Genomic DNA, 25,020 nt, shown 5'->3' with positions numbered 1-25,020 from the left:
AAGGACAAAAGCTCAGCAAATAGATAAAAGGCCTCGTCGATGGTCTATACTATGTATAAGAATGACCTATAGGAAAAGTATAGACACTCTCCATCTTCTCTTTTGTCGATTTAGATATTATGTGGACAACTGCGCAGGATATAGCACGAGCAGGGCCGTCACGGACGACGACGACAGCAAAGGGACGTGATGATCTTGCGGTCACGCAGTATATAGAGCGACAGCACACCGTCGCCTGTCTATACAGACATGTATAAGGAGGTGAGCGTACAAATATTGTACCATTTCCTGCACTCGCAGTGCATTCGGTTCGACAGAGATCTCAGCGTTCATCTCTTCCATGTGCATCCAGCAGCTCCCGTCGTCATTATCCCACTTGTGTGTACAACGTTTGAAGAGCTGAAACGTCCTCAAAGTGGTTGGTTCTTTGTTAGTTCGCCAAGCAATAACGAGCGTTGAAAGACCATAAGGACTTGAATACACATGTATAACGCTGCTGTGCTGTATTAGAACAAATGAACGATTGAAAATTCGTTTGCCTTTGGCGCCGGTTTTTCAAACGAGACTTGTGCTTCTCAGCTTTTCAATTAAGACATTATTCAAAAGAACTCTGTGGATATATTATCAATCAAAGGGGACATACATATAGTATAGGGGATATACCCCCAGGAGCAGTCGATATTATATCGCACTATAGATACAGTATAGGCCTATATCTATCTATGTGATGATTCGTTTCTTATCTTTTCGTCTTTCTTTTATTCTCCCTTCCAGGCAATCGTCACATAGTCGTGATGGCGTTTCGTGAGCGAGCAGCCCCACTATGACCCTTCATAAGCGTTTGACGGCCTCGTCTATAAGAGTTGATTGGATCATCACTCGAGAGAGATTAAGGCCTTTTTTTTCTCTCTCTCCCCCTTCTTATTCTATATCGGCGACCATGTTCTTTCTTGGCAAAGAAACCGCGCCCCAAATATAGGAAAAGTGAGGAACAAGAACGAGCTAGCACAGCCACCCCCCTATAATAATGTCTGGAAACTATATAGGCCTATGCGGTCGATGGGAATATAACAGAGAAACCGCGCTCGGCTGATGGGAATCATTTTCCACAGCTTGCCGTCTTATAATATGTAGAGAGAGAGCTAGCCATCGCGACAGCCCAGCAATCATCGATTGATTCCCGACATCTAAAATGAGATTTCAACCTACTGCTGCCAGCACAGCACACGGCCGACAAGGACCTTATATAAACAGTTTCTGTATAAATTATATGATGGCGGGGGGTGCCAATTTCTGATCAATGTCAATCGCGAGGTCTCTCTCTCTAAAGTCATTCCGCTTGGAAATCTCTTTGGCGTGTCTCATCTTTCTGGGCCAGCAGCATCGTACATGGATATAAATTGTCCGTATATAGAGATATTACATATAGAAAAAGCCGTGGGCTATATACAGCTGATGGGATACGAGCCTTAGACTTTGGATCTCTCGTCCGTTTGATGTGTCCTGGTTTTCTCTTCTCTATGCTGGGGTCTACTAATATTATCATAAATACTTTTGCCATATGACGCGAGCTATATAGGGAGAGAGTGAAGAGAGACGTAATATGATGAGTGCTAAGAGAGAGACGTCGTTACAATAATCACCAGTCATTATCTGCTGGCTGGATGGCTACTGCTGATTGAGGCTAAATTGAGCCAAATTGCTCGCCTTTTACACGAGACCATTTCACTAGATTGGCTATTTCGAAATCTTGCCAGCAGGTTATTTCTGGATTGAATTGAAACTATATAATATTAGGGTTATATAATGTATGCTTTTAAATAAAAGAGAGGAAATGCCATCGAGTTCTATTCAGATTGATCTTTTGTCTTTTGATTGGATGATGGATCCAATAACATTTCTCAATTCATGAACCGCAGTTTACCTTTTGCCGAAATGGCAAAGTTTTTTTTCACCTACGGCACTTAATTCTATATGAATGGAATGTAAGAGATAGATCGAGCGGATATACCAAGTTATACATAAGAAGAATCCGTTCTAATCAATGCAATCACTTGCAGCAAATGAGTTGAGAGAAAAACTACATACAAAACTAACGCAAATCGAGCATACTACACAGCGTTCTATACATCACAGTTTGCCACAGCGAATCAAGCCCAGCAATGCGCAAATATATAGTTTGTGCAGTTTCCGTGAGGAATACCCAATATAAACTTGGTTAGATGTATAGACTGTACATATTTATAAAAGCTTTTGGCTCGTTCGTTCTCTTTACATAGACGATGCATCTCCAACTTTTTCTTTTCCCTTTTGCCAGCAAGAGAAGTATATATACAGCAGCAAAGCATTTTCTATATATCTAGCTATATAATACATGATGTGCCGTACACACTTTTCAGCCCATGCACATGCACAGTCAGCCGGCAGGAGCTTTATATATAGGACGCGGCACGGTCTATCAAATCGATTGGGCGTTTTCTGCTGGGAGCCTATATAATATGGTGATTTCCCCCAGCAACTTGATGTATATTTCGTTTAGAGATGCAGCGGCACATACGTTTATAGATCAGAGTTGATTTCTCCAGCAGGATCTATAGGTTGTATAGAGAAGAACACGGCCATAATTCTCGCACAGCAGCGCATCAACAACTTCGCGGCCCAGCCAAAAAGATAGGAGAGAAGCAAGTCGGTTCTTTTATAATTCACCCGGGCACAGCAGCACTGTGATGTGGAAAACGGATCGATCAATGTGTCCCTTATACAAGTTTTTCGTTTCAGAGATGCCAGTAGAAAATGGAAAAGATCAAAATGAAAATGGAGGATGAAACTATATTTTATACCCGCGCCATTTTCGAAAACTTGCGTCTCAAAAGTCTTGGGCTCTACATCTGCTCTCACAGCAAGGAGATGCGTACATTATAGTAGGTAAACCTATCGTAATATGGCCCGTCACCCGGCCGTTTTCCCTTTCAATTTCTAGTTGAAACCAAAGTTGATGTGAAGTTAATAGATCCAGAAAATGCATCAGCTGCTTTGAATCGATATCAGTTGATGGATGATGGGATCACGTAGGGGTCAATCTTGTCCAGCAACTATACGAAAATGTTGAGGTAGTCACAGCAGCATGTAATACGTGAACTATTGATGTAATAATGGACCGTACCAACCCTTGACAAAAGCGTTTGAAACCTACCTATAGACTAAATCCTCCAAGAAACCGCATAAGAAACTATCATAAGCAGAAGAATTTCGAATGTAAACTATGGCCTATACTGCGTCACGTGACTCCTATTTCATATGCTACATATAGTATGTGGATAAAATAAAAGCACGAAAGAATAAAAACAACTTTTTGAGAATTCGGAACGAAATGTTATAATGTAATAATGCGGGTGAGCGCGACCGTCACACAGCCGAGCTGAGAGCCACTCGTAAAATATCAAAAGCTTCAACTCTATACATAAGAGACGCCCAGCAGCAGCAGCCAATTTAAATCTTATATAATTGTACAGATGAAAGTTGGAGAACGAAATCCAAGTGTGCTGATTTACTGCTGTGCTGCTGCGCTCAATCATTTCCTATTTATTATCCGATTGTGTAACATCATTTTCGACGAGTTCCGCTCATCATCATGTCGAATATCCAACTTATTTCCATAGATTGAAATTTTCCAGTAAAGGTTGAACTATACTATCATATTTTGACAGCTATTATTTACTTGCACATATGTATAATAATATGCAGTTTGATGTTGTGCAATAATAACTGCCGCGCGGGTGCTTGGGGTGCAATTTTCCGGTTGTCTGTCCGTTTATTTTTGTGTTTGTTGATATTGGTTCACGCTGCTGCTGCTGCTGCTGGGCGCCCGGGGGGCGTCGTCTATACAACGCGGCCATCCCAGCAGCAGCATATAAAACGTTAACACGCCAAAGTGACTGTTTACACGCAGTTGGATATAGCGCGCCTCGTCTCGACCTTATTCTCTATATATTTATCGTCCAATAGTTGACAGACATGACAAAAGAAGAAAATATATAAGAACAACATCGCGGGCGGCTCGGCGGCCAATCTATATTATATGCGTGATGTTCGATGTGGATGGCGTGACGTGATGTGCCATATATTCACGCAGACAATCTTCTGTCACTGAAGCGGACCGGCAGCACAGCATCAGCCCAGCATCTGCTGCTCGGCTCTTGTATATTTATTTCCCAAATATGGTTGGTGCTGTTGTAGGCCTTCATCATCGCACAGTAGACAGACATGTGAGAGATAGTTTATGCCTTATATATATTTAGGCCTCCTCCTGCATGTGCAGCAGCGTTCGGCCTTTGACTCTTTGCGATATGAGAGGCTGTTGATGTGTGTGTGCCGATCGATCACGGCCACCCCGATCAACCCTATGGGCACATCACGCGCGGAGCTGCTGGCATAAAGATCCTTTAAAAAAATCGCTGGACCGCAAACTATTGCGCGTCTCTAATATTATATACGGCGCCTTCACTCCCCACTGCGTGTTTTCTCAACTCACATTTATATATCGTCGCCTGTGTGTGTGTATAATAGCTCGTCTTTTTATACATCAACTAGAGTTCTAGACTCGCGCTTGTCTTCTTCTTTTGTCCGTCATTTCCAACCGGCTCTTAAACATGTCGAAATAATCATATTATAGAAGAGCTCGTCTATTTATTTGTGCTATTAGAAATATAGATTGTCTTGTATTTCTCCCGTGTATGAATTCGCGTGCCATGCAGAGAGTTCTGTAGATATTTTTGTTGCACAGCAGTCGGATTATTATATAGAAGCCGGAAGGCCCTGGCGATGTAAATGCTAATTCCTTTTGTTTCCCACCATAGACCTAATATATATAGGCTTGCAGTGCCAATGGCCGTTGCGTTGCATAATAGATAGATTATGTCATACATCAAAGGACAGCTATTCATTAATATCTCCGGCCCTGTTCTCAGCCAGCACAATGGCCGTCTCGGTGTGTATGAATATCGATGCGATTGCTGTGCACAGCTTATACGTATAGGTTCTTAAATATTGAGCAGCTCTTGTGATTGGGAGATTATATGGAAGGACCCGGCCCACTGGATGAAAGTTGTCGTCACCCCAGCACGACCAGCAGCACATCATATCGGCCGGCCTTATTCAACTATATTCATCGCAGCTCCGTGCGTGTTTATCATCGCAGATATCGACGGTTGTCTATACAAGGACCCAGCACTTATGTGAACCCTATCCGTATTTTCAAAAAATATGAAACCCTTTTATGTATTATTATTTAAATGTTATTTGCTGGGGGACAAAAAGGTGTGTCAAGGTGTAGATATGATGGAGATGCCAAAGCAGCAGGGCTTGAAGGTTGTAAAAAGATTCACGCCGATTCGTTTTTATTTATTTCCTTTTTTAAAAAAATTTTTTCTATATTATACATGTATAAAGGCCGCGGGTGAATTCAACTGTCATCTGGGCTGGCTGATGTGCTGCTGTGATGACTTTGCGCCTCGATCTTTCTGTATATGCATTCGATCTGCGCTTCACTTCACTTCCAACTTCTTTTACGCTGATTTTACCTCTCATCTGATTGGCTCCTATAGCCGGCGGGAAAAAAACAAAATTAGAATTGGAAACTTGCTGCTGGGCGGGACGCAGTAGGTACGAGGAAAAAGTTTCTTTTTATTTCTTTTTATTATTTGTTTTTCGATTATTTCCATCGTTGATTTGGTCATGTGTTATTGCGGTGCAAAAGTATAATAACAAGTTTCTCTCTCTTTCTCTTATTGTGAATTATTTCTTGATACATTTTGTTTTTAGGTATATAAATACCGGCAAGCGGGCGGGATTTTGTCCCGATCTGGAAATCCAAAAGAAAAAGGACGACAAATAAGGTTGATTTGTTTTTTATCGGCCTCTATATTATACTGTGCTGTATAAGAATCGGCACACACAACAAATGGATTTCACTTTGGGTTAAGCTTGAGCCAAAGCGACACACACAACCATCGGCGTATTAGAGAATTTATTTCTCTCTCTCTCGTCCTTATTTTCATATAATAGGAAGAAAACAATGCGTGTGCATTTTTCAAGAGCATTTCCAATGAAAAGTCTAGAAGGCAAATGTCGATTGTAATCCTTAATAATCCACAGAGAATTCCGGGAATCTTCCCAGAGCGAAAGACTACATAGACTCGGGGCTCTGGCTGATGCAGCAGAGTCCTGCTGAATGGTTAAACGCCCAGCAGCAGCAACAGTTTCTCCAGCATCAGCCATCGGCCAAATAATGCAGCAGGGCACAGCAGCAGCAGCATTTCAAAGTATCTACTCTATCAAAGCTAAATAAGCCACAGCAATATATAATAAGGGCATTGCGCCTCGAATGGATGCCAATGGATGGAATAATAGCGCAGCAACTTGTACACAGCAGTAGTAGACAGTATAGACGAAGCTGGATCCGTTTCAATAATCAAAGTGGCCGCGCCAGCATCATCAGCATCAGCAAATCTAATTATCTCTCTATGTAGGACTATTATATAGCTGCTGTGATTTCATGTATAGACATCGTCTGCTGCTGTTCAGCTATTTAGTATCGCCCTGGATGTTTACGACGTACTGGACACTGGACAGCATTTCATGGATGCGCCGTAAAAGCTTCTTTTTAATACACAAGCGACACGCCTATTAAAACAGATACACAGCAGCAGCAGCAGTAGCAAGCGAAACACTATATTTTCTTGATTCGAGTTGATGTGTATCGCGTGATTGTCTAGATGATGGACATAACCATCAAACAACATCTTATATCTCTTGTATACACTTGTATTATATAGCCTCTGTCTGGCTGGCTGGCCTTATATAATAGCTGCTCTGTGTGTCTATATTATATAGATCCCGCGGTCGGCATACTTTCGATTTTCTCTGCTCTGCTCTCGTGCTGGGCGATGGGGGAGGGATGACGCGAGGTTTTTCGATCAAGATCTTTTCGTCGTCCGGTCGCCCCCGCCCGGCCAGGCCGGCATAGGAAAAAAAAGACGTTAGACACGTCCGAGTATCAAAACAAACGGCCGCTACGCGTACATAAATATTAGTTGTGTCTACCGGCCCAGCAGCGCCCATCGCCCAGCAGCAGCCAAGTCTGTCCGAGACAGTCTGTGGGATAGTATACGAAAGAGGTGGGCGAGCGTGCCTTATATAGCCCCACGACGCCGATAAATCCATTCGAGCCCATCTGCTGTGCTGCTCTCGACTGTGTCTTATTTCTTCTTGTTGCCCGGCCGATGCTGAAATCCATACGTGTGTTATAGGTGTATAGAGAGAGCGATATCCTCCGGAGAAGGATTGATATAATACATACGTACATCTATAGACATTGCCGTAAATTCCAAGTGGATGCCAGCAAAGGCGGTTAAGGGGGGAACAGAAACGATGCGGCGCCAATTTCAAATGTATGGCAAAAAGCAGATCTAATAATACAGGAGCTAGATCGGTTTGATATCTATAAACATCTATGCAAATATTTATCATAAGGAAATAGAGCGTAGAGAGAGTCAAATGTACATTTGATGTTTGTTTCCATCATTTTGGGCTTTTTTGGTTTGTTTTGTTTGTTTTCTTTTTAAAAAATAAGAAAAGAAGAAAAAGAGATTAGAGGAGGAGGAGGTTCCGGTTGTTTTGCGGTTGGGTCGGATGCCAAAAAGAGGGGGGGGGGACAGAACAGACAAACACATCACGGTGAGTGGATTTTTTCTCCATCTCTGCCTATATAGCTACTGCGGCTGTTTGTATGTATGTATATACTCTTGATTGTATGTGTCCGCCCACATTCAATTTCCCAGTTGCTCATCCGGATGGAGTTTAGATGCCGAATAGCCAACAAACAAAAAAATTATGTAAAAAGTAGTACTGAGACTGTATGGTATATACCATCTAAATGCATTTGGAATAAGGGAAACGGATTAGTCGCGGTGGGTTTGCCGGTTATTCGTCTGATGTAATTCCGCCCAGATTAACTCGCTGGACGACGTCATACAGTTCACCGTGGCCGGAGACAAATTGTGTTGGATCTGTATAGGATCCACGGCTCTCCCCCCAAAAAAGAGTAATGATATTACAGTTAAAGATAATGCATTTGCCAAATAAGAAATAAAAAAAAGGATAAAATAATCGGAAGTCTGTGCGATTCATTTCTGCCATTCTTCATCTTATTTGATTTTCTTCTCAGCTGATACGATCACGGCGGGAAATGTATATCAAAGAATATCAAAAAAGGAAGCTGCTGGAAAAAGATCCTACTGTGCAAATCGACCGTGTACTATACATCAGCCCGTCACGCTATATACGCGGCCGTCTCTCTCGCTCCGTGTGCTCCTGTCTGCTCCCGTTTTTTCCTCACCACATCAGACGAGATCCGCACAGCGCAGAGAGAGAGACGACGACCAAAAAGGATGGAAGAAAATTGTCGATACGGATCAATCGCAACACAACGCCGGATCCATCGAATAATATCAAAAGGCATCCAGCAGCCAGCAGGACAGTTGCTGCTGGTCTCCCCATATACAGAAGAAAAAACAAACAACGAACCAGTATAACGACACAAGAAGAAGAAACCAAAAAGAAAGAAAAACACACAGCCCAGCAGTATAGCGGAGAATCTATAAGGAAATCCTTTGCCAGGACGACGATATAGAGCTGACAGAGTCCATTGGGCTATATAGACAGTCGAGCCAATCATCAGTATTACATCTCTAAAATAGCTTCTAGATATATATAAGAAGATGGAGAGAGATACTTTTTTTCACTTGTGTCTTTTCTCTCTTATTTTCTCTCGGTTTGCTGGCTAGGCAATATATAGGGAGCTATATAGGGCCAGCACAGGCAGGAGGAGGTATTAAGGAAACCGGAACTTATTGGGAGATGCGGCCGACAGCAGTTTCTTATAGACTCCCCCTTTATATAACAGTTTCCCCCTTTTTTTCTTGTTCTATTTCCTGATGTTCTTCGATCTTTTCTCATCAGTTTGCCGCCTCGTTTGCTGCAGCATAGACATGATGCCGGCCAGGCCCAGCAGCAGTTCAACACTCGAATGCATTTGGCTCGTCCTTTTTTTCCCTTAATGCCCATCACTCGTGTGTTATGTGCTGCACGGCAAGTTGACTCGGCGCTTGTTAGATTATTGCGGCGCACAGATCCTGCTGTGTATAGTTTTGTCCGACATTTTTACATGGAACAAGGGGCTGAACTGCTGGACGTTGAGGCTGTAGAGGAGAGATTTTCTTCCCTGAGGGGAGAGAGTCCATCTCTCCTTGTTGGCGTTATTGTTTCCGCTAGGAAGAAAGCGGAAGTAAAGGAAGTGCTCGGCTCACGTCGAACTTACCAGTTCACTTTATAGCGACGGCCGAGAGTATAGAGTGCAGCAGCAGAGAGAAGAAATAGATATAAAATACAACAATATGGAGCCACTGATGCTACTGCTGGACCGTACATACTACTGTATATGCGTGTGTACATGTAAGAACCGAGAGAGTATATACCAAGGTGTAACACACTATGTAGAGATGTAATGGTAAAAGTCTATAGATCTTTTTTTTGGCCGGCGTCAAATAAGCTTTTCAATATTTGAACGATTCTTTGAATTATTGTGTTGACGGCCCCTTTGGCTGTCACGGCCCTGCACGGCATAAGTGGGCGTGAGTGGGCCGCGCCGTGTATAGACTAGACCTAACCAGAAAAATGGCCGGCGTTTCTATATTTTTCTTGGTTATTTTCAATCTTTCATTCATATTCATTCACATCTTTTTTCCTTTTTTGAAAAAAAATGTTTTTCTTTTTTTGGCCGGCGAGTTTTGATTCGATCACCGGTCGACCTCCACACAACAAGACAACAAGGAGATCAATCAAACGCGCCAGCAACAATCAGCGATTTATTCGACAGGATGTAAACACGGCGGGCGGGAGGGATCGAAATGAGCAGATAGACTCGCAGAAACATCAAAGAGTTGGCCATTGATTAGAAAGAAAATAACAAGAAAAACAGTAAAATAATATATGGATTCTGAACTTTTTGTGAAATGAAGGTGGAAAAATAATATCATCCATCCCCCCTTTTTCTATGTTAGAATTGTTGCTGGGAATCTCATCTTTGTATAGGAGCCGGGCGAACGAAACACACAGCAAGTATAGCTAATAGATGTCTCACGTTTCTAGCCAATTAGCTAGGCTCTACACAGAATATCAGCACTCGATTCAAAACGACTTACCTTTTGTCGTGTGTGAAATAGCCGATTTGAATGTTCAAGTTCACTGGATGTTGTCTATATAGTTGGGAATATAAACTGGTGCTGGGTGTCGGTGCTGGTTGTTGTCAACTGGATCAATCGAACTGGATATGAGCGAACTGTGAATCGAAAATGATTGGCAGAAATAATAAAAAGTCTGATTCCAAATTGTGTGTATAGTGTGTGGAAAGCGGCGGACGTGGTTAGAAACGTGTGCGCTCCGTCCCGGAATCGTCGAGTGACTGACTTGCTGGGTCTTGTTACGGCATCCGCCACTCTCGCCACTATATTCCACAGTCGACTGTCCCTGCCTGGAGGAGTTGAAAAAGAGGGAGGGATGTAGCTCTCTCCCAGCAGTTTGGCTGGGATATATAGAATCCCGCCCACGGGTATGGATGGTATAGGATATGTATTAGCTATCCTGGATGGATGGATGGATGGAAGGGGGGGTCGGGTCTATAAGATAGTGTACTATGTGAACATTTTCTATATATGGCCTCTAGTGGTGATGTTGGCAGCTTGCTGGCTCTGTTGAGGTCGCCCTGGAGAAAGCGGATGAAGCACACAGCATCCAGCAGCCGGCGGAATATAAAAGAAGAGGCAGCACTTGAGTTAGCACAATAGTTGCGCTTGCGCTCTATATATCCTCTTCACATGTTTGTTTTTCCTTTTTCTTTTTCTTGTTTTTTGTTATTTCTGCCCGGCTCTAGCGCATCCCCAGAGGCCACAGAACCATCTATACTAAAGGTACAACAACAACAACAACAACAACAATAAAAACTGCGGATGACACGGCAGAAGCTATTCCATCCCTGAAATCCTTCTGATGGCCCAAAAACAGTCAAACAAAGTTATTATACAATAATCCATCCTGATGACACCAATTCATTTGACTTTATCCCCCAAAAAATGTGTTTAAAATATCAAATAGGCAATAATTGGTAAATGAAATGATAATAATAAAAAGAAAACACACATGACATTTTTCTGGCTATAGACGAGGCCCTATATAATAAACTGAATAGTTGTGAGAGATGACAAAAGGGCGATCTGCTGGATGGTCTCATCTTTTTCTTCTTCTTCTTCCATATGAAAAATATAGACGAGAGAAAGAGAATAATAAGATGTGCGCCGCGTGATTGCTGGCGTGTGATTTCAGTCGATCCCATTCACGCAGCACCAGCAGGATCGGAGCCCAAAGCAAACGTGACGTTTTGTTCCAGGGACTATAGACTGCGTTCTCCCTGTGCCTTTTATGTATAAGGCCAGACGGTACTCCTCTCTTCCATTTATCTATTATTACATATAGATTTGTGCTGCTGGGCTGCATGTGTGTTATATAGTCGGGTGGTCTATATCAAATGCGTGTGATCTTTCGTGGCTCCTCTCTCCTCTGTGCTGTGTGTGTTGAACGGCGAGATCGATCACACGAGTGTAGGAAAGGGTGGGCTATCCACTTGACTCCCTGCGTGATCCTGTCAACCTCCTATACTGTGTGCAACTCCCATAGGAAAGAGCCAAAACGAGTTGAACGAGAGTCACACGGCAGCAGCAAAGGGCAGAAAGCCACGCCAGCCAGTATAGCAGAGTATATAGAAAGTATATAGAAAGGAGAGTTTAAATAATGCCAGCATCCATTATTCATCGCGCTAGATCTAGATATCTTTCTACCTGACTGTGCTGGCCCGTCTCTCTTTTATCACGACTCTGACTCTTTTATTCTTTTCAGTCCCGTTTCTTTCCATCCTGGTGCACATCACGGCGGTGGCGGCTGCTAGGATCTATATGTCCTCGACTCCTGTTCAGCGCTGACGAATCGATTCACAGCACAGCACACACCAGTCCAGAGTCGCTGTGAAATGCACCTCGTCAAGGAGAATCACTAAGGCGACCCCCTTTTTGCCACCTGACGACGCCCGACCCCTTTTACCGGCGTCGTCGCTCCATACACGTGAACGCACTCGAATGTCTACAAGGATTCAAGTGGATTTCCTTCTCCCTTTAGCGCACGACAGACACCGCGCCCGGGTACATATTACTTATATCTATTACAATATATCTAGAAAGAAGCCCAAATGTTGTGTGATTCAATTGGATCATTCAATTTCAATTAGATTGAATTAATCGGGAAACCACCACGGCGAAAAAGGACAGGACAATCGAAAAATCTCACCTTGAGGCTTGAGCGCGTCGTCTTCTTTTGATTATTTCTGGCTCAATTCTGTTATTCATCACGTCACGCGTCTGCTGGCGCGCCCGAAAAGTTTTTGAACAAGTTGGAGGAGGCCTAGAGATAGAGAGACGTATACGTGAGCGGGTACTACACACATTTCGACATTTCAGGCTCTCGTCTCTATTTTTTTAGTTTTCCAACTATACCGCAGCCGGCGCGTTTCATCAAAAGTCTAGACACTCACGCAACAACCAACAGCTGATGTCTAATAGAGTTAAAATACACGAGTTATTATATATACAGTTGATATATTGAAACACACACAAACTTTAAAGGCATTAGACACGTGAAATAAATGGCGGTGCGCAGTTTTTTCTACGTTTGTTTTATAAGTATAACGTGAAAAGTTACGTAACAAAAAATAAAATAAAAACAGAAACTGTTGGGGAACCAGAAAATAAGAGCCGGGTAAAAACTTTCTCGAATAGCAAATTAGAACGCAGCGCTGAATAATTGACGGTGATGCCGAGGACGAGCAGAGTCTAAATTTTCATTCCTGATAGTTTTGTGTACGTACGTACGTATACGTACATATAGCGACGTATAGCAAGAGATATAAATTTCTCCCGGTGCACTTTTAGCGTGGCGTGAGCTTTTAGAGAGGTGGGTGATTTCAGTGCAAGTGCGTCGGGGGGAGCGCCATATCCTTGATGCGATAATTGGAAAGCGTCGCCATGGCAGCAGATGTGCTCCATCAATTAGAGATATATAGATAGAGCCAGGCGTGATGCGTTTCGCCGAAATAAAAGCCAATCATCTCACGTAGTTGTATAACCTTTTACCATTTTCCCCATTTTTATCTTCCAGTCAAATCTCCTTTATTTATTTATTTATTTATTTGTTTTTTTTTGCCAGCTGCATTCAATAGAGGGAGATACGTATGTGTCTGCTTTTAATAATTTTTGGGGAGACGATCAAAGTTCGTCGTCCACCTGCGACCTGCCGGAGCCCCAAAGAATATCTCCAAATCTGAAATGAATGCAACAAACAGGTTGAACATTCCTTGAAAAGGTGCTCCTAATGAAGCTCCTAGCGGCAGCAGGAGAGTTGGTGAAAATGCGCTCGCAAGTCGACATCATTTGTGTGAAAAAGGTCCATGTACTGAACTCGGCCAGGTCCATTTGGACGTGATTGAGTGGAGTGTAATGTGTACAAAGAGAGAGCCTCTATTATACGGATTGCGCAATCGAACTTTGGGGCTCCTTTTCTTTTAGTAGAGTAATGTACTATAGGCTATTCGTGAGAACCGTGCCAGAATGAGAGATGCGCCCCTTTTATAATACGCCAAGTCTTTTTTATTTTTTCACGATGAATTGCGTCCACTTTACAACGGATTATGCCCATCAATTTGTCCGTCAAACCGACCGAATTGAATCCATCGTCGTATTATTTTCTATTTTTCAAAAATTTCTCCCTTAATGTTTTTTTATATTTTTGCCTGGCGCTGTTCAATCAATCAGATGATTGGATTGGGAAGACATTTTCGACGTGTTCAAATGTGGGCGCAACGTTCGGGAAAACCGGAACGCCGCGGCGATGACAAATTGCTGTCGACAACCAATTCGTTTGTTTGTTTGCTGGCTCGAAAAAAATTTCGCGAGCGAATCCATTTTCTCATTTCACGGGCCTTTGGCGGAATTTCGACGATCGATTCGCCCTTTAATCGACCTGACAAAATGGACTAGAAGAAAAAAGAACCAAATTCTTCGTTTGGCATTGGAAATCGATGGAATTTGCCAAACAGTTTACAAATCGACTCACAGATGGCGTCTAGGATTCTCCCTCCCCAGAAAATGGATCCAACAAGCTCCTCCCATCTTTTTCCGGCCTCCGTGTAGTTCCCATTCCCTCCACACAACTCGTGCAGACAAGACTGGCGAAGAGAAACGTCGATCCCGCTAGAACATTTATTCCATTGCACTGCTTCGGCGTTGCAGCTACACAAGTTTCTTTCCAGACGAAACTTTCACCCATTTCGTCGAATCATCACCGACTTTGGCTGCTGGATTATTGAAACTTGATCCAGCTTACTTTTTCTCCAATCAATCATCCAAAGAAGGAAACCTTTTCATATTTCCGTCGTTGACATCACGTAAAACTCCACACCTGAAGGATGTACACCATTTCCAAAGGACCTAGTCAAATCGTGGCCAAGACCCGGCGAGGTAAGCCCCCCCCCCCCACTCATTTATTATTCATTTCTAGAAGAATCATTTCCTTGTGTGTGTGTGTAAGAGGGGAGGGGATTTTCTACAGAAAGATAAAATTGTTATTTTGAAAATGTCTGTGGGGACACACACACGATAGTGCGTGTGGATTGAGACTAGGAAATAAACAGGTCAAAAGGCACAGGTACACATTGTGGATTTTGAACCCCCTCGCTCGTGATCTTGATATTTTAACTTAACAAATTTCTATTCGTGAAATGTGGCCATGCCTCTTTTGGACAAGTGAATAGAAATGTAAACGTTTTGGAACAGGTCCAAAAGACGTTCAGTTTGCTGAATCTTTTTCCTTTGTCCGGCTCGACTGTTGTGTCTGTTACGTAACCACGATGGAAGCTGCAGCCGAAGAAGATCTACTAACAAGTTCATTTTTCTTTTCAAATGTTGCAGGATTGGCGCAGAAATTGGAGAGTTTGGACACAATTCGCGACATGACGAGGAAGAATTCCGATTCGGATGAAGTGGAATCTCTCGGCTCCATGAGGTGAGTTTATTTAGCATAATAACTGCGACACACATCATCTCGAGTTACTTGGCTGACGCAATTAACTCTTTCTTTCATCTCGTGTTTCTTTTGATATTGTCAGCCCACCGAGACCTGTATTCCAAGCCGTGAGCACGACGAATAAACGCCACTTTCACAGTAGTCACCGACATCACCACCATCACCAACAGCCTGAAATCCTCACGAGGAGTCAACAGGAATTAATCAAATACGTCTACGACAGTAAGTTAAAACATTTATTTCGAATTGTGTAACAACCCTGTCGCCATGGGGGCGCCTGGTTGTTTTTGTTTCGCCAGATTCTTTTTAGTCGGAAAACAAACATTGAACTTTAAAAAAACAAACATGGAGCTTAGCTATCGATATAGTTGTGTCGGACATTTTATGGGGTAGTCTATTGTGTGAATCTCTGAACGAACGGAGAAAGATGGAACCACACGTTCTCTATGGTACCAAGGCCTCTTGACGTCAGCCAACTCTCTGTAGCCCGGCGAAACCGACCAATGAGCAAACTGGATACGAGAGGTGTGCTTGATAAAACAGATAACACACACCAAAACGGTTGCGTTGTCATGGCAACCGAGTCTTGGCAACGGCCAAGTTTTTTCTTTTTTTTTTCACGGTTTCTATGATCGATCCTTAAAGAACACGCCTCAAATATCGATTCGTTGGGGCCAGGAGAAATTCTATTTCGAGTTTTTTCCCACCCGTCTTGAAACTTGTCCTCCCAACTCCCGCCCATCGCCTCGTGCACGTGAGTTGCTCGAGTCATACTTTACTGACAAAAATGTTGTTTTGTTTGAATTCCATTGCAGGATGGCAGCGAGTGAATCGAGAATTGAAAACATCAACTGTGCCAACTGCCGAGGGTAAATGTTGCGTCACACAATTTAATTCAGCTAATTATTTTTACTTTGATGTTAATGGAGTCGTTTTGCACACACGACAGGTACCTCCGTGACGTATTACCAAGACGCCAGTCCTAATCCAGCCCTTCAAGGTGAGAATCATTTGCATAGTCTCTTATCTAATCATAATGGTCTAATAATTTTTTACGACGTTGTTTACAGATTTCGAACCTTTCGACCTGGAGGGATGGTGGGGCCGTCGTCTCTACCACACGCTGACACAATCCATTTGAAAGCCAACCGGCCATCAGGGTCTCTACACAAAAAACAAATGCCGAGCGAGCTGTATGACCTGTAAAGAAAAAAGAAAACCATTTTCTCATCACCTTGAAGAAACACAAAAAAGAGAAAGAAGAAACAAACTTCTTGGAAAGAATCCTGCCGAGAGCACCCTGACGAAGCCGTAGAAGAAGATGATTTGAATGAATGATTAAAAGGAAATAATAATAGGCGTGAGTGGGGAAAGAGCGAGACACACAAATAATGTAAAACATCAGGTGAACCGGAAAGTAGCTGCCATATCTTTCGTTTAAAAATATTTTTATTTTAGTCGCCACACATCTGGTAGAGAGAAGAAGAATCCCTCCCTGTTCTCGTCGTCCCCTTTAGTTTCTCCAAGAATCCGATCCACTTAAAGAGTGCTCACGTTACTTGGTTGCGGGCTGCTTTAAGTCAATCGGAAACGGGTGAACTGTTTGGGGGAGGTCCCCCTCCATTTTTTTTTTTATCTTCTCGTAGGATTTTCTTTGTTCGTGGTTGATGGTCGGAACTCATTAGAAGAATGTGATACTAGTTGTGGGGGGGAGAGACGAGAGAGAAAGACATAAAAATGGAAATCTGTAGTGAGAGAGAGGTTGGAAGAAATGAAAGTCAAATGAGCACCGGATTTGCCCCCGTTGTTGTACGTTCGTCCCCCGAGTCTTCTATTATACTTACGATACGATCGGGTTTCTTTTCTTGTAGAGAACTTATAAGGGCACACACACACACTAAAAACTGGACGGCCATTTTGACCAACCCTCCGACCTTGGGTATTTTTTTGTTTTTTGATTTATTTGAATCAAATGATTAATTTTTTTTTTCTTTTATTCTGGTTCATTTGTTTTCGAATGAATGTGTGAAAGCATGTCTGTCTGGAGAGCAGCTGATTAGATGATGATAATGTAGTTATGATTTGAAACAATATTAAGGCATGAAAACATGTGACCTGACTCTGTCTCCCCCCTCATATACTGATTTAATAATGTGTAAAGGGTGTGGTGTTGAGGAAATTGAACCGGGTGGAGGGATCCAGCCCCTGTCGGAGCCTTACGCCTTTTGAAGGCTGTGCGGATTCGCGCGTTTACTATTTTGAATCCGCACATCCGGTAAAAATGCGTAAGACTTGCGACGAGGAATCTCGCGTATACTTCCACGGTAGTAGTGCCATTCGTTTGGTTAGTTGAAGGGAAAAACCCAAAAAAGAAAAATTTTCGATTTTTCCGTATCAAACCCCCTCCCACCTTCGATCATCTCTCGATTGTAGTCGCAATTGTTCAGTTGACAATATAAGAAAATGCTATATCTATATAAAAAAAACATGTTATCTTTCTCCGTTTTTATTGGGGAAAACCTTTGGGGAAAGTTACTTTTTTAGACCACGCGAGAAGAAGATCTCGCCGTCCATTGACCTGTTTTGATTGTGTGATAAGATAACGATGGGTGAAGGGGAAAAGGCCATGGCAACAAAATCTTCCGCTTTCATAAGAGACCCACCCTAATAACCCGAAGGTATGGACGAACTCTGTAGCTCGATTTTTCTTTTGAAAAACACGAAGAGAGAGAGAGAAAAGACAACAAACCTTTCTCTAGTACCTAGAAATAATGATGCCCTTAAAACATTTGTTGTTGTTTTTTTATTTTTCCGTTTCTCTCAACCGGTTTTCACCTGCTTGAATTGCCTTCAGGGATGTGAGCTTTACATTTTGGACATGAACCTTAACTCTTATTCTCCAGATCTATAACCATTGTCATTTTTGTTGACGAGTAATTTCATTTCAATTCCTTATATGCAAAAAGACCATTTTTCAAACGTCTAGACGTTAGCCATTTGTGTGAGTCGCTGCAAGTTCCAAAATTGGCCGTTAGATGAACTTGCAGACAGCTTTGAAAAACCAAAACAAACACAAGACCTTTCGTCTGTCTGTCTCGATCAGTACAGAACGAGAAATTGACAAATAAACAACCTCCCAACTATTGACCGGTAAGCAGAGTCACGTACGAAGCAGAAGAAAAACATGGCCACATCAGCCAATCTCGTTCTCGGTCTGGATTTAGGAACTACTTCCGTTAAAGTCAGCGTTGTAGATATCCATTCACGCAAAGTGGTAGCCAAGCAAAGCAAGGACACACAGGCCAGCGAAGGGGCCGAACAAGATGTTTCGAAAATCATATCAGCCGTTCATAATTGCATCGGTCGGATTCCTAGAGATTTGCTCAAGAATGTTATAAAGATCGGCGTCTGTGGACAAATGCATGGTGTTGTGCTTTGGAATAAGGAAACCGCTTGGACAACCTCAAGCAGTGATCGCTTTGAATTGGGTAAGGGTCCGTTTAGCTCATTGTACACTTGGCAAGATTCTAGGTGCTCCTTGGAATTCCTCAGCGAAGTTCCCAAACCAGACTCCCATTTGAGAATCGCATCAGGATATGGATGTGCCACACTTTTATGGAAGCTGAGAAATGAGCCAGAAGAGCTTTCGCTTTACAGCTGTGCAGGGACCATCCAAGACTTTCTTGTCTCCATGCTTTGTGACCTCGACTGCCCTGTCATGTCCATTCAAAATGCTGCCAGTTGGGGTTACTTCAACACTCAAGACAAGACGTGGAATCTAGACATCTTGAAAACTGTCGACTTCCCCATCCATCTTCTCCCGAAAGTAATGGATAGCGGATCCGTGGCGGGTACCTTGTCGAAAACCTGGTGCGGCATCCCGCGTGGAACGCAAGTGCTTACCGCCCTGGGGGATATGCAGTGCTCCGTGTTATCCACCCTTGCCAACGAGATTGCATGCACGGCCGTGTTAAACATCTCGACATCTGCTCAACTTTCTTTTCGCATGCCGGCCGACTTCACTCTGCCGGACACGCAATCATCTATCGAATATTTCCCGTATTTTGACAACCGCTATCTGGCCGTCGCTGCTTCGTTGAACGGGGGCAACGTCATGGCTTCTTTCGTTCGGATGCTGCAGTCCTGGATGCAGGATTTGGGCTTCGGCGTTCCGCAGAGCTTGATTTGGGATAAAATGCTGACCCTGGTGAAGCAATCAAATTCAACTGAACAAGCCATGACCATCATTCCGACCCTTTTTGGCGAACGTCATCTATCCAGGTTGCCCGCAGCCGAAGTATTCAACATAAATTCGGGAAATATTAGTCTCGGCAATGTGGCGAAAGCATTATTTGAGGGACTCATCACCAACTTGCACAAGTAATAAATTATCTTCTTTATTGCTAGTTTTCGTTTGACGGTTTGCTTTTTATGTTTTCACCAAACAGCATGATGTCCACCACTCTGCTGGAACAGTACGGAGTTACCCAGTTGGTTGGAACCGGATCTGCCCTTAGTCGAAACCAACCTCTTCAACAGCAAGTTGCCGTTCAGTATAAAAACATTCCATTTAAAACCGTGCAAGAAGGAGATGCATCTTATGGAGCAGCTCTGGCCGCTTTAAATACTCCACGAACGCCCACGGATTGATAAAACTATATCAATGTTTTCTATATAGTCGTTTACAAGCATACGTACTTTCCATTATTTGCCAAACAAATTAAATTATCAACATTTTATTATTAGAATATTGCAACGCAAATAAGCTTGCCTTTTAAGTCATTTTAGAGACGCAACTTTACAACTTTTGTCAGCTCATCACTGGATTTTCCACATCTATTAATCTATAATTCTATATAGACTATTAGTATTGTTTTTTAAATTTTACTTCAAATTATTTTAATGTTTTTGTGCTTTGTACAATTCTTTTCTCTTAAAATAAATGATCCTCTCTTGCCTAAACAAGTAGTTTTTGTCTTATAGTGTTAATTGAAAACTTAAATTTTTTAAGCGACGCATTAGGTTGGCGGAGAGAAGAGGCTTCCATATTGGCGGGTGAATTCACAAAAGGGATGGGAAGTCATGTTATTATTTTCTCATTTCAAATTGTCGGGGATTAAACACGTTTCTTTGAATCTTTTAGAGTTTACTAGATGTTGTAAAACAACTGCCGTATTAGCAGAGTCTTGTAAAATGGTCCAGGTAACATGTCGCAAGAATTGGTATCATCCTTGTACGAATGATGTTACTATTTCCTCATGGGTATTGAACGAAACGTTCGTCTCAAATTCGATGTTTATCTATAGGTGCTTAATGTAGCAGAGAAAAACGATGCTGCCAAAAATATTGCTGAACTCCTTTCTCGCGGTAATACTTCACACAGTCACAATGCTTAAGCTTCCAAATGTAATAAGATTATGTTACTCTCCAACATTAGGTCGTGCAAATCGTAGAGAAGGCAGAAGCAAATTCAACAAAATCTATGAGTTTGAACATAATCTTTTCAACCAAAATGTCAAAATGTCAGTTACTTCAGTATCTGGTCATCTTCTATCTTCTGACTTTGTTGGAAATTATAAAAAGTGGCAGGGAGTTAATCCTGTTACTTTGTTTGAAGCTCCAATTCATAAATTTGTTGCCGATGACTATCAAAACATCAAAAGAACTTTGGAGGAAGAAACCAAAAAGAGCAAATACCTGATCATTTGGACCGATTGTGATAGAGAAGGTGAAAATATTGGCTATGAAGTAATCACAGTATGTCAGGCAATCAAGCCTAGCATTCAAGTGTTCAGAGCAAAGTTCTCTGAAATAACATACCAAGTAAAAGGCTAACTATCTTAATGAAATTTACAATCTAATTCCATTTGTCTAATTTTATTTTATAGTCAATTGCTCGAGCACTTCAAAATTTGGGCCCCCCTAACAAAAATGTCAGTGATGCAGTGGATGTTAGAATTGAGTTGGATCTTAGAATTGGTGCTGCATTTACAAGATTTCAAACTCTACGACTTCAAAAAGTCTTCCCAGAATCACTTGGTAAGTGGATTTGTTGGCTGTATAAAGTCTAGGACAAATAAATTCAACATTTCAATAATAACGTTTAAAATTTGTAGGCCAATCTATGATCAGTTATGGTTCGTGTCAGTTCCCAACTCTAGGCTTTATTGTCGAGCGATATAAAGCCATACAGGATTTTGTGAGAGAGAATTTTTGGAAACTCAAAGTTGTCTGGGAGCTGAACAAGGAAGAGCGCGTGGAATTCCTTTGGAAAAGACACCATTTGTTTGATCAAACTGTGGTTCAAATAATCCTTGAAAAGTACTGAGACCCATGAGGTCATTATCAACTAAAATTCCAGTGTTATTAGTTTTGATTAAATTTATTACTATGATATTGATAAAAGATGCCAGGAGAACCCTGAAGCTGAAATAATCAAAGTTCAAACAAAGAATAAAAGCAAATGGAGACCTTTGCCTTTAGACACTGTTGTATGTGAAATTTTTTTGTCTGGTCTGTTTTAATATCACGCATGTAATTTTACATCACGATTTATTTCATAGGAACTTGAAAAGCTAGCATCCAGGAAACTGCGAATCAATGCCAAGGAAACAATGAAGATTGCCGAGAAATTGTACACTCAAGGATTCATCAGTTATCCACGTACCGAAACAAATATCTTTCCCAAAGAGTTGGACCTGACTCCTTTGGTCCAGTGCCAGGTATATAATGACAAACTTAACTATTCGTATTCTTGAATTAGAATCATATTGGTTACGCTAAAATATTTTGCATTAGACGGTTGATCCTGCTTGGGGAGGATTCGCTCAACGCGTTTTGGACGAAGGGCTGAACCCTCGCCAGGGGAAGAAAAGTGATCAGGCCCATCCTCCCATTCATCCAATAAAATATGCAGGAAATTTAAATAATGAGAATGAACGCAAACTTTACGAGTTTATCGTTCGCCATTTTTTAGCTTGCGTCAGTAAGGATGCCCAGGTATGTTGAGGATTTTATTTTATTTCCACGTTCCGCTAAGTTTATGGTTCTTACAGGGTTACGAAACTGTGGCCGAAATTGAAATTCAAGAAGAAGGCTTCGTCGCCAGTGGATTGCAAATAGTAGCAAGAAACTATTTGGAAGTATATCCGTACGAGCGCTGGAGTGATCGTAGTCTTCCTCAACTCAATGAAGGCCAGCGCTTTATCGTATAAAACTTAAACATTTCCAGGATATTCCAATCAAATACTAATTGTTATTTGCCTTTTATAGCCGACATCGATAACCATGGATGAGGGAGAAACTAGTCCACCTCAACTGTTAAGTGAAGCTGATTTGATTTCATTGATGGAAAAACATGGAATTGGTACTGACGCCACACATGCTGACCATATTGAGACGATCAAAACGCGGCAGTACGCTGGCGTACAAGGCGACGGACGCTTCTTACCGTGTTCATTGGGTATGGGACTCGTACAGGGTTATGACGCCATGGGGATCGCACTTTCAAAGCCAAATCTTAGAGCTGAACTCGAGGCTGATCTTAAAAGGTTGGAAAAAATTCAATGAAAACCTAACCGCGTCCTAGTATTCTTTACACATTTAATCTTGCAGAGTTTGCGATGGAGAAAGGAATCCGAATGATGTCTTGAGAGAGCAGATTGAAAGATACAGAAGGGTGTTTGTACAAGCAATGGAACAGGTAAACTTGTTTTCACGAATGGTTGCCATTTCAAATCAAGTTAAAATAATTACAATTTTCACAATAGGTCATCAAAATCGACGAGGCTCTTTCGACGTTCTTTAATGAGGAACGACAGGAAGCACCACCCATGATTCCTGAGGGAGGACCAGATGCAAATTTGCCTTACCGAAAGTGCCCTGCTTGTAACTTGGACATGACTCTGCGACGGAGAAAGGACAACGGTTTCTTTTTCTCTTGTATGGGCTTTCCTGAATGTAAAACCGCCGTGTGGCTGCCAGCTGCTGTACAGCAAGTGGAAGTTGATGCGGAAAAGTGTAACGCGGTCTGTATTTCGTCTTTTATTTAACAACTATCGTGCTTCTCTGTTTTTGACAAGTCAATCTCTTCTCCAGTGTCCTTCTCATCCACCCCTATTGCGGTTCCAATTCACCCCGGGAGTTTACGCTCCATTTTACCCGGATACTCATCGCGGTTGTATCGGTGGATGCGACCCAAACTTTATGGAACTTCTAGGAATCCGTCCGTTGGCAACACAACCCCGAAACCAAAACAACACTCAGCCGAGTAACACTAGAGTTGCCAATGATTCTGGGAATTCTTCTGGTTACGCTTCCGGATCTCAGTATTCTGCAAATAGCTCCCGTTCCTCTGCTTCGACTCTTCCTAGACCTCAAGTCCAGCCTCGTCCAATGGCTCCCGCTCGAAGTGCTCGACCGCCAATTCCTGCAGCGTTCTCTGGAGCCACCCAACCGAATATCCCTTCACAGCCGTACTTCCGTCAACCTGTGCCTCATCCGCCATCAAGATCTGATAACAACAACGGGTATTTATGATTTACTAAAGTGAAATGGATCTTAAACAATCTAAACCTTTTGTTTTGTTGCTTAGGGACTCTGCGATTGTATGCAAGTGCAGGGACGCACCTGATGCTTTGCTCCTAACGGTTAGGAAGGAAGGTCCCAACACGGGTCGGCAGTTTTACAAATGTGCAAAACAACAGGATGGCTGTGATTTTTTCCTTTGGGCCGATGCTGCCAATGTACCGGCACCAGCTGCTCAAAATGGTCGTGGTGGGGCAGGAGAAGCAGTTTTCCGGCAGCCGACTGCCCGGAATGAGCGACGTGATAACGAAGATTCGGAGACTTACTGTGACTGTGACGGAGGGGGTCGTGAATTGGCCACGACAAGAACAACTCAAAAACCAGGACCAAATTGTGGGCGTCAATTTTATTGTTGCGCCAAACCGCGTGAGGCACAGTGCAATTTCTTCAAGTGGATGGATGACACCGGCGCTAGCGGAAGCGGATTTGCTCAAGACTCCCGGGGAGGATCGAATCAAGACACGGGTTCTAGAGGAAGAGGGCGAGGAAGAGGGCGCGGTCGTGGGAAGTCTAGTGATCCGTCATCCACTACCGAAAGAAGAGCGAGGAAATGCGGAAACTGCGGTCAAGAAGGTAAGCTAATATTTATATTCCTTTTCGTATTGTTTACAAACTGGTTATTTCTGAATGCAGGTCACACTAGAAATCATTGTCCAGATTTTGCCTAATGTCTTTCGCTGGCGTACTCTCGTTCAGTTCAGTCAAATAAAGACATGTGTTGTTACTTTGGAAGCATTGAACAGTTATTTCACGACGATTAGATCAACCGAAGTGATCAAAACGAAAAGTGTAATAAATGTGTTCTGTTTCAGCCTAATATTTTAGATGTTACATACAAGCAACTCTGCGTAAATTATCTCCTAATGGAGTGTAATTTTGGAAATTTAATAATCAGTTAACCTCGGTGAATCAATGCTCCACCATTGACAGGTTTAAAAACATTGTGCCTGGGTCTAGCTAAAATAGTGCATAATGTCGCATGTCATTCTTTTAGGCCTGTTTGTATAATTTGTTGCTACATATACCGTCACTATAAATCCACCGTCATTCCGTTTAGCCTCTCTTGATAAACAAGCAGCAACTAGTCATATTTAGTCACTGTGCTCTCTGAAAATGTTGTTGCGCCACGATAAGATTTTCGTTAAATTTTTTTTTAAGACGTGATTTTTCATGAGATCCGCGATAAACTCTGCG

At 42.4% G+C, this 25,020-nt stretch overlaps 3 protein-coding genes across 3 annotated transcripts; all 3 read left to right on the top strand.

The window, feature by feature from the left end:
• The first annotated feature begins 14,347 nt into the window (after window positions 1-14,347).
• On the top strand, window positions 14,348-17,354 carry LOC124341394 (mapk-regulated corepressor-interacting protein 1-like). Its single transcript, XM_046794490.1, has 6 exons — window positions 14,348-14,675; window positions 15,126-15,219; window positions 15,323-15,462; window positions 16,056-16,109; window positions 16,190-16,240; window positions 16,311-17,354. The coding sequence occupies exons 1-6, from the start codon at window positions 14,624-14,626 to the stop codon at window positions 16,379-16,381; spliced, it is 462 nt and encodes a 153-aa protein (XP_046650446.1). The 5' UTR covers window positions 14,348-14,623; the 3' UTR covers window positions 16,382-17,354.
• Window positions 17,355-18,205: 851 nt separating this feature from the next.
• Window positions 18,206-20,183, top strand: LOC124341084 (sedoheptulokinase-like). Its single transcript, XM_046794010.1, has 2 exons — window positions 18,206-19,620; window positions 19,689-20,183. The coding sequence occupies exons 1-2, from the start codon at window positions 18,425-18,427 to the stop codon at window positions 19,888-19,890; spliced, it is 1,398 nt and encodes a 465-aa protein (XP_046649966.1). The 5' UTR covers window positions 18,206-18,424; the 3' UTR covers window positions 19,891-20,183.
• A 126-nt stretch (window positions 20,184-20,309) lies between these two features.
• Window positions 20,310-24,558, top strand: LOC124340830 (DNA topoisomerase 3-alpha-like). Its single transcript, XM_046793545.1, has 15 exons — window positions 20,310-20,442; window positions 20,547-20,607; window positions 20,678-21,063; window positions 21,129-21,279; window positions 21,357-21,561; window positions 21,647-21,731; window positions 21,804-21,962; window positions 22,039-22,239; window positions 22,296-22,448; window positions 22,513-22,790; window positions 22,855-22,942; window positions 23,010-23,267; window positions 23,338-23,768; window positions 23,834-24,399; window positions 24,460-24,558. Exons 1-15 carry the CDS (start codon window positions 20,323-20,325, stop codon window positions 24,492-24,494), a joined length of 3,177 nt encoding a protein of 1,058 aa, XP_046649501.1. The 5' UTR covers window positions 20,310-20,322; the 3' UTR covers window positions 24,495-24,558.
• The last annotated feature ends 462 nt before the right edge of the window (window positions 24,559-25,020 follow it).

The sequence above is a fragment of the Daphnia pulicaria genome, chromosome 5 (assembly GCF_021234035.1).
Source record: "Daphnia pulicaria isolate SC F1-1A chromosome 5, SC_F0-13Bv2, whole genome shotgun sequence".
Classification (NCBI taxonomy): Eukaryota; Metazoa; Arthropoda; class Branchiopoda; order Diplostraca; family Daphniidae; genus Daphnia; species Daphnia pulicaria.
The sequence above is the reverse complement of the archived record's forward strand: the minus strand, read 5'-3'. Positions and strand labels throughout refer to the sequence as shown.

Coding starts and splice junctions, on each gene's coding strand:
- LOC124341084 (XM_046794010.1), top strand. CDS start 18,425: ATGGCCACATCAGCCAATCTCGTTCTCGGTCTGGATTTAGGAACTACT. Junction 19,621..19,688: donor CTCATCACCAACTTGCACAA/GTAATAAATTAT, acceptor TTCACCAAACAG/CATGATGTCCACCACTCTGC.
- LOC124341394 (XM_046794490.1), top strand. CDS start 14,624: ATGTACACCATTTCCAAAGGACCTAGTCAAATCGTGGCCAAGACCCGG. Junction 15,463..16,055: donor AATCAAATACGTCTACGACA/GTAAGTTAAAAC, acceptor ATTCCATTGCAG/GATGGCAGCGAGTGAATCGA. Junction 16,110..16,189: donor AACTGTGCCAACTGCCGAGG/GTAAATGTTGCG, acceptor CACACACGACAG/GTACCTCCGTGACGTATTAC.
- LOC124340830 (XM_046793545.1), top strand. CDS start 20,323: ATGTTATTATTTTCTCATTTCAAATTGTCGGGGATTAAACACGTTTCT. Junction 21,064..21,128: donor TCTCTGAAATAACATACCAA/GTAAAAGGCTAA, acceptor TTTATTTTATAG/TCAATTGCTCGAGCACTTCA. Junction 24,400..24,459: donor CGGAAACTGCGGTCAAGAAG/GTAAGCTAATAT, acceptor TTCTGAATGCAG/GTCACACTAGAAATCATTGT.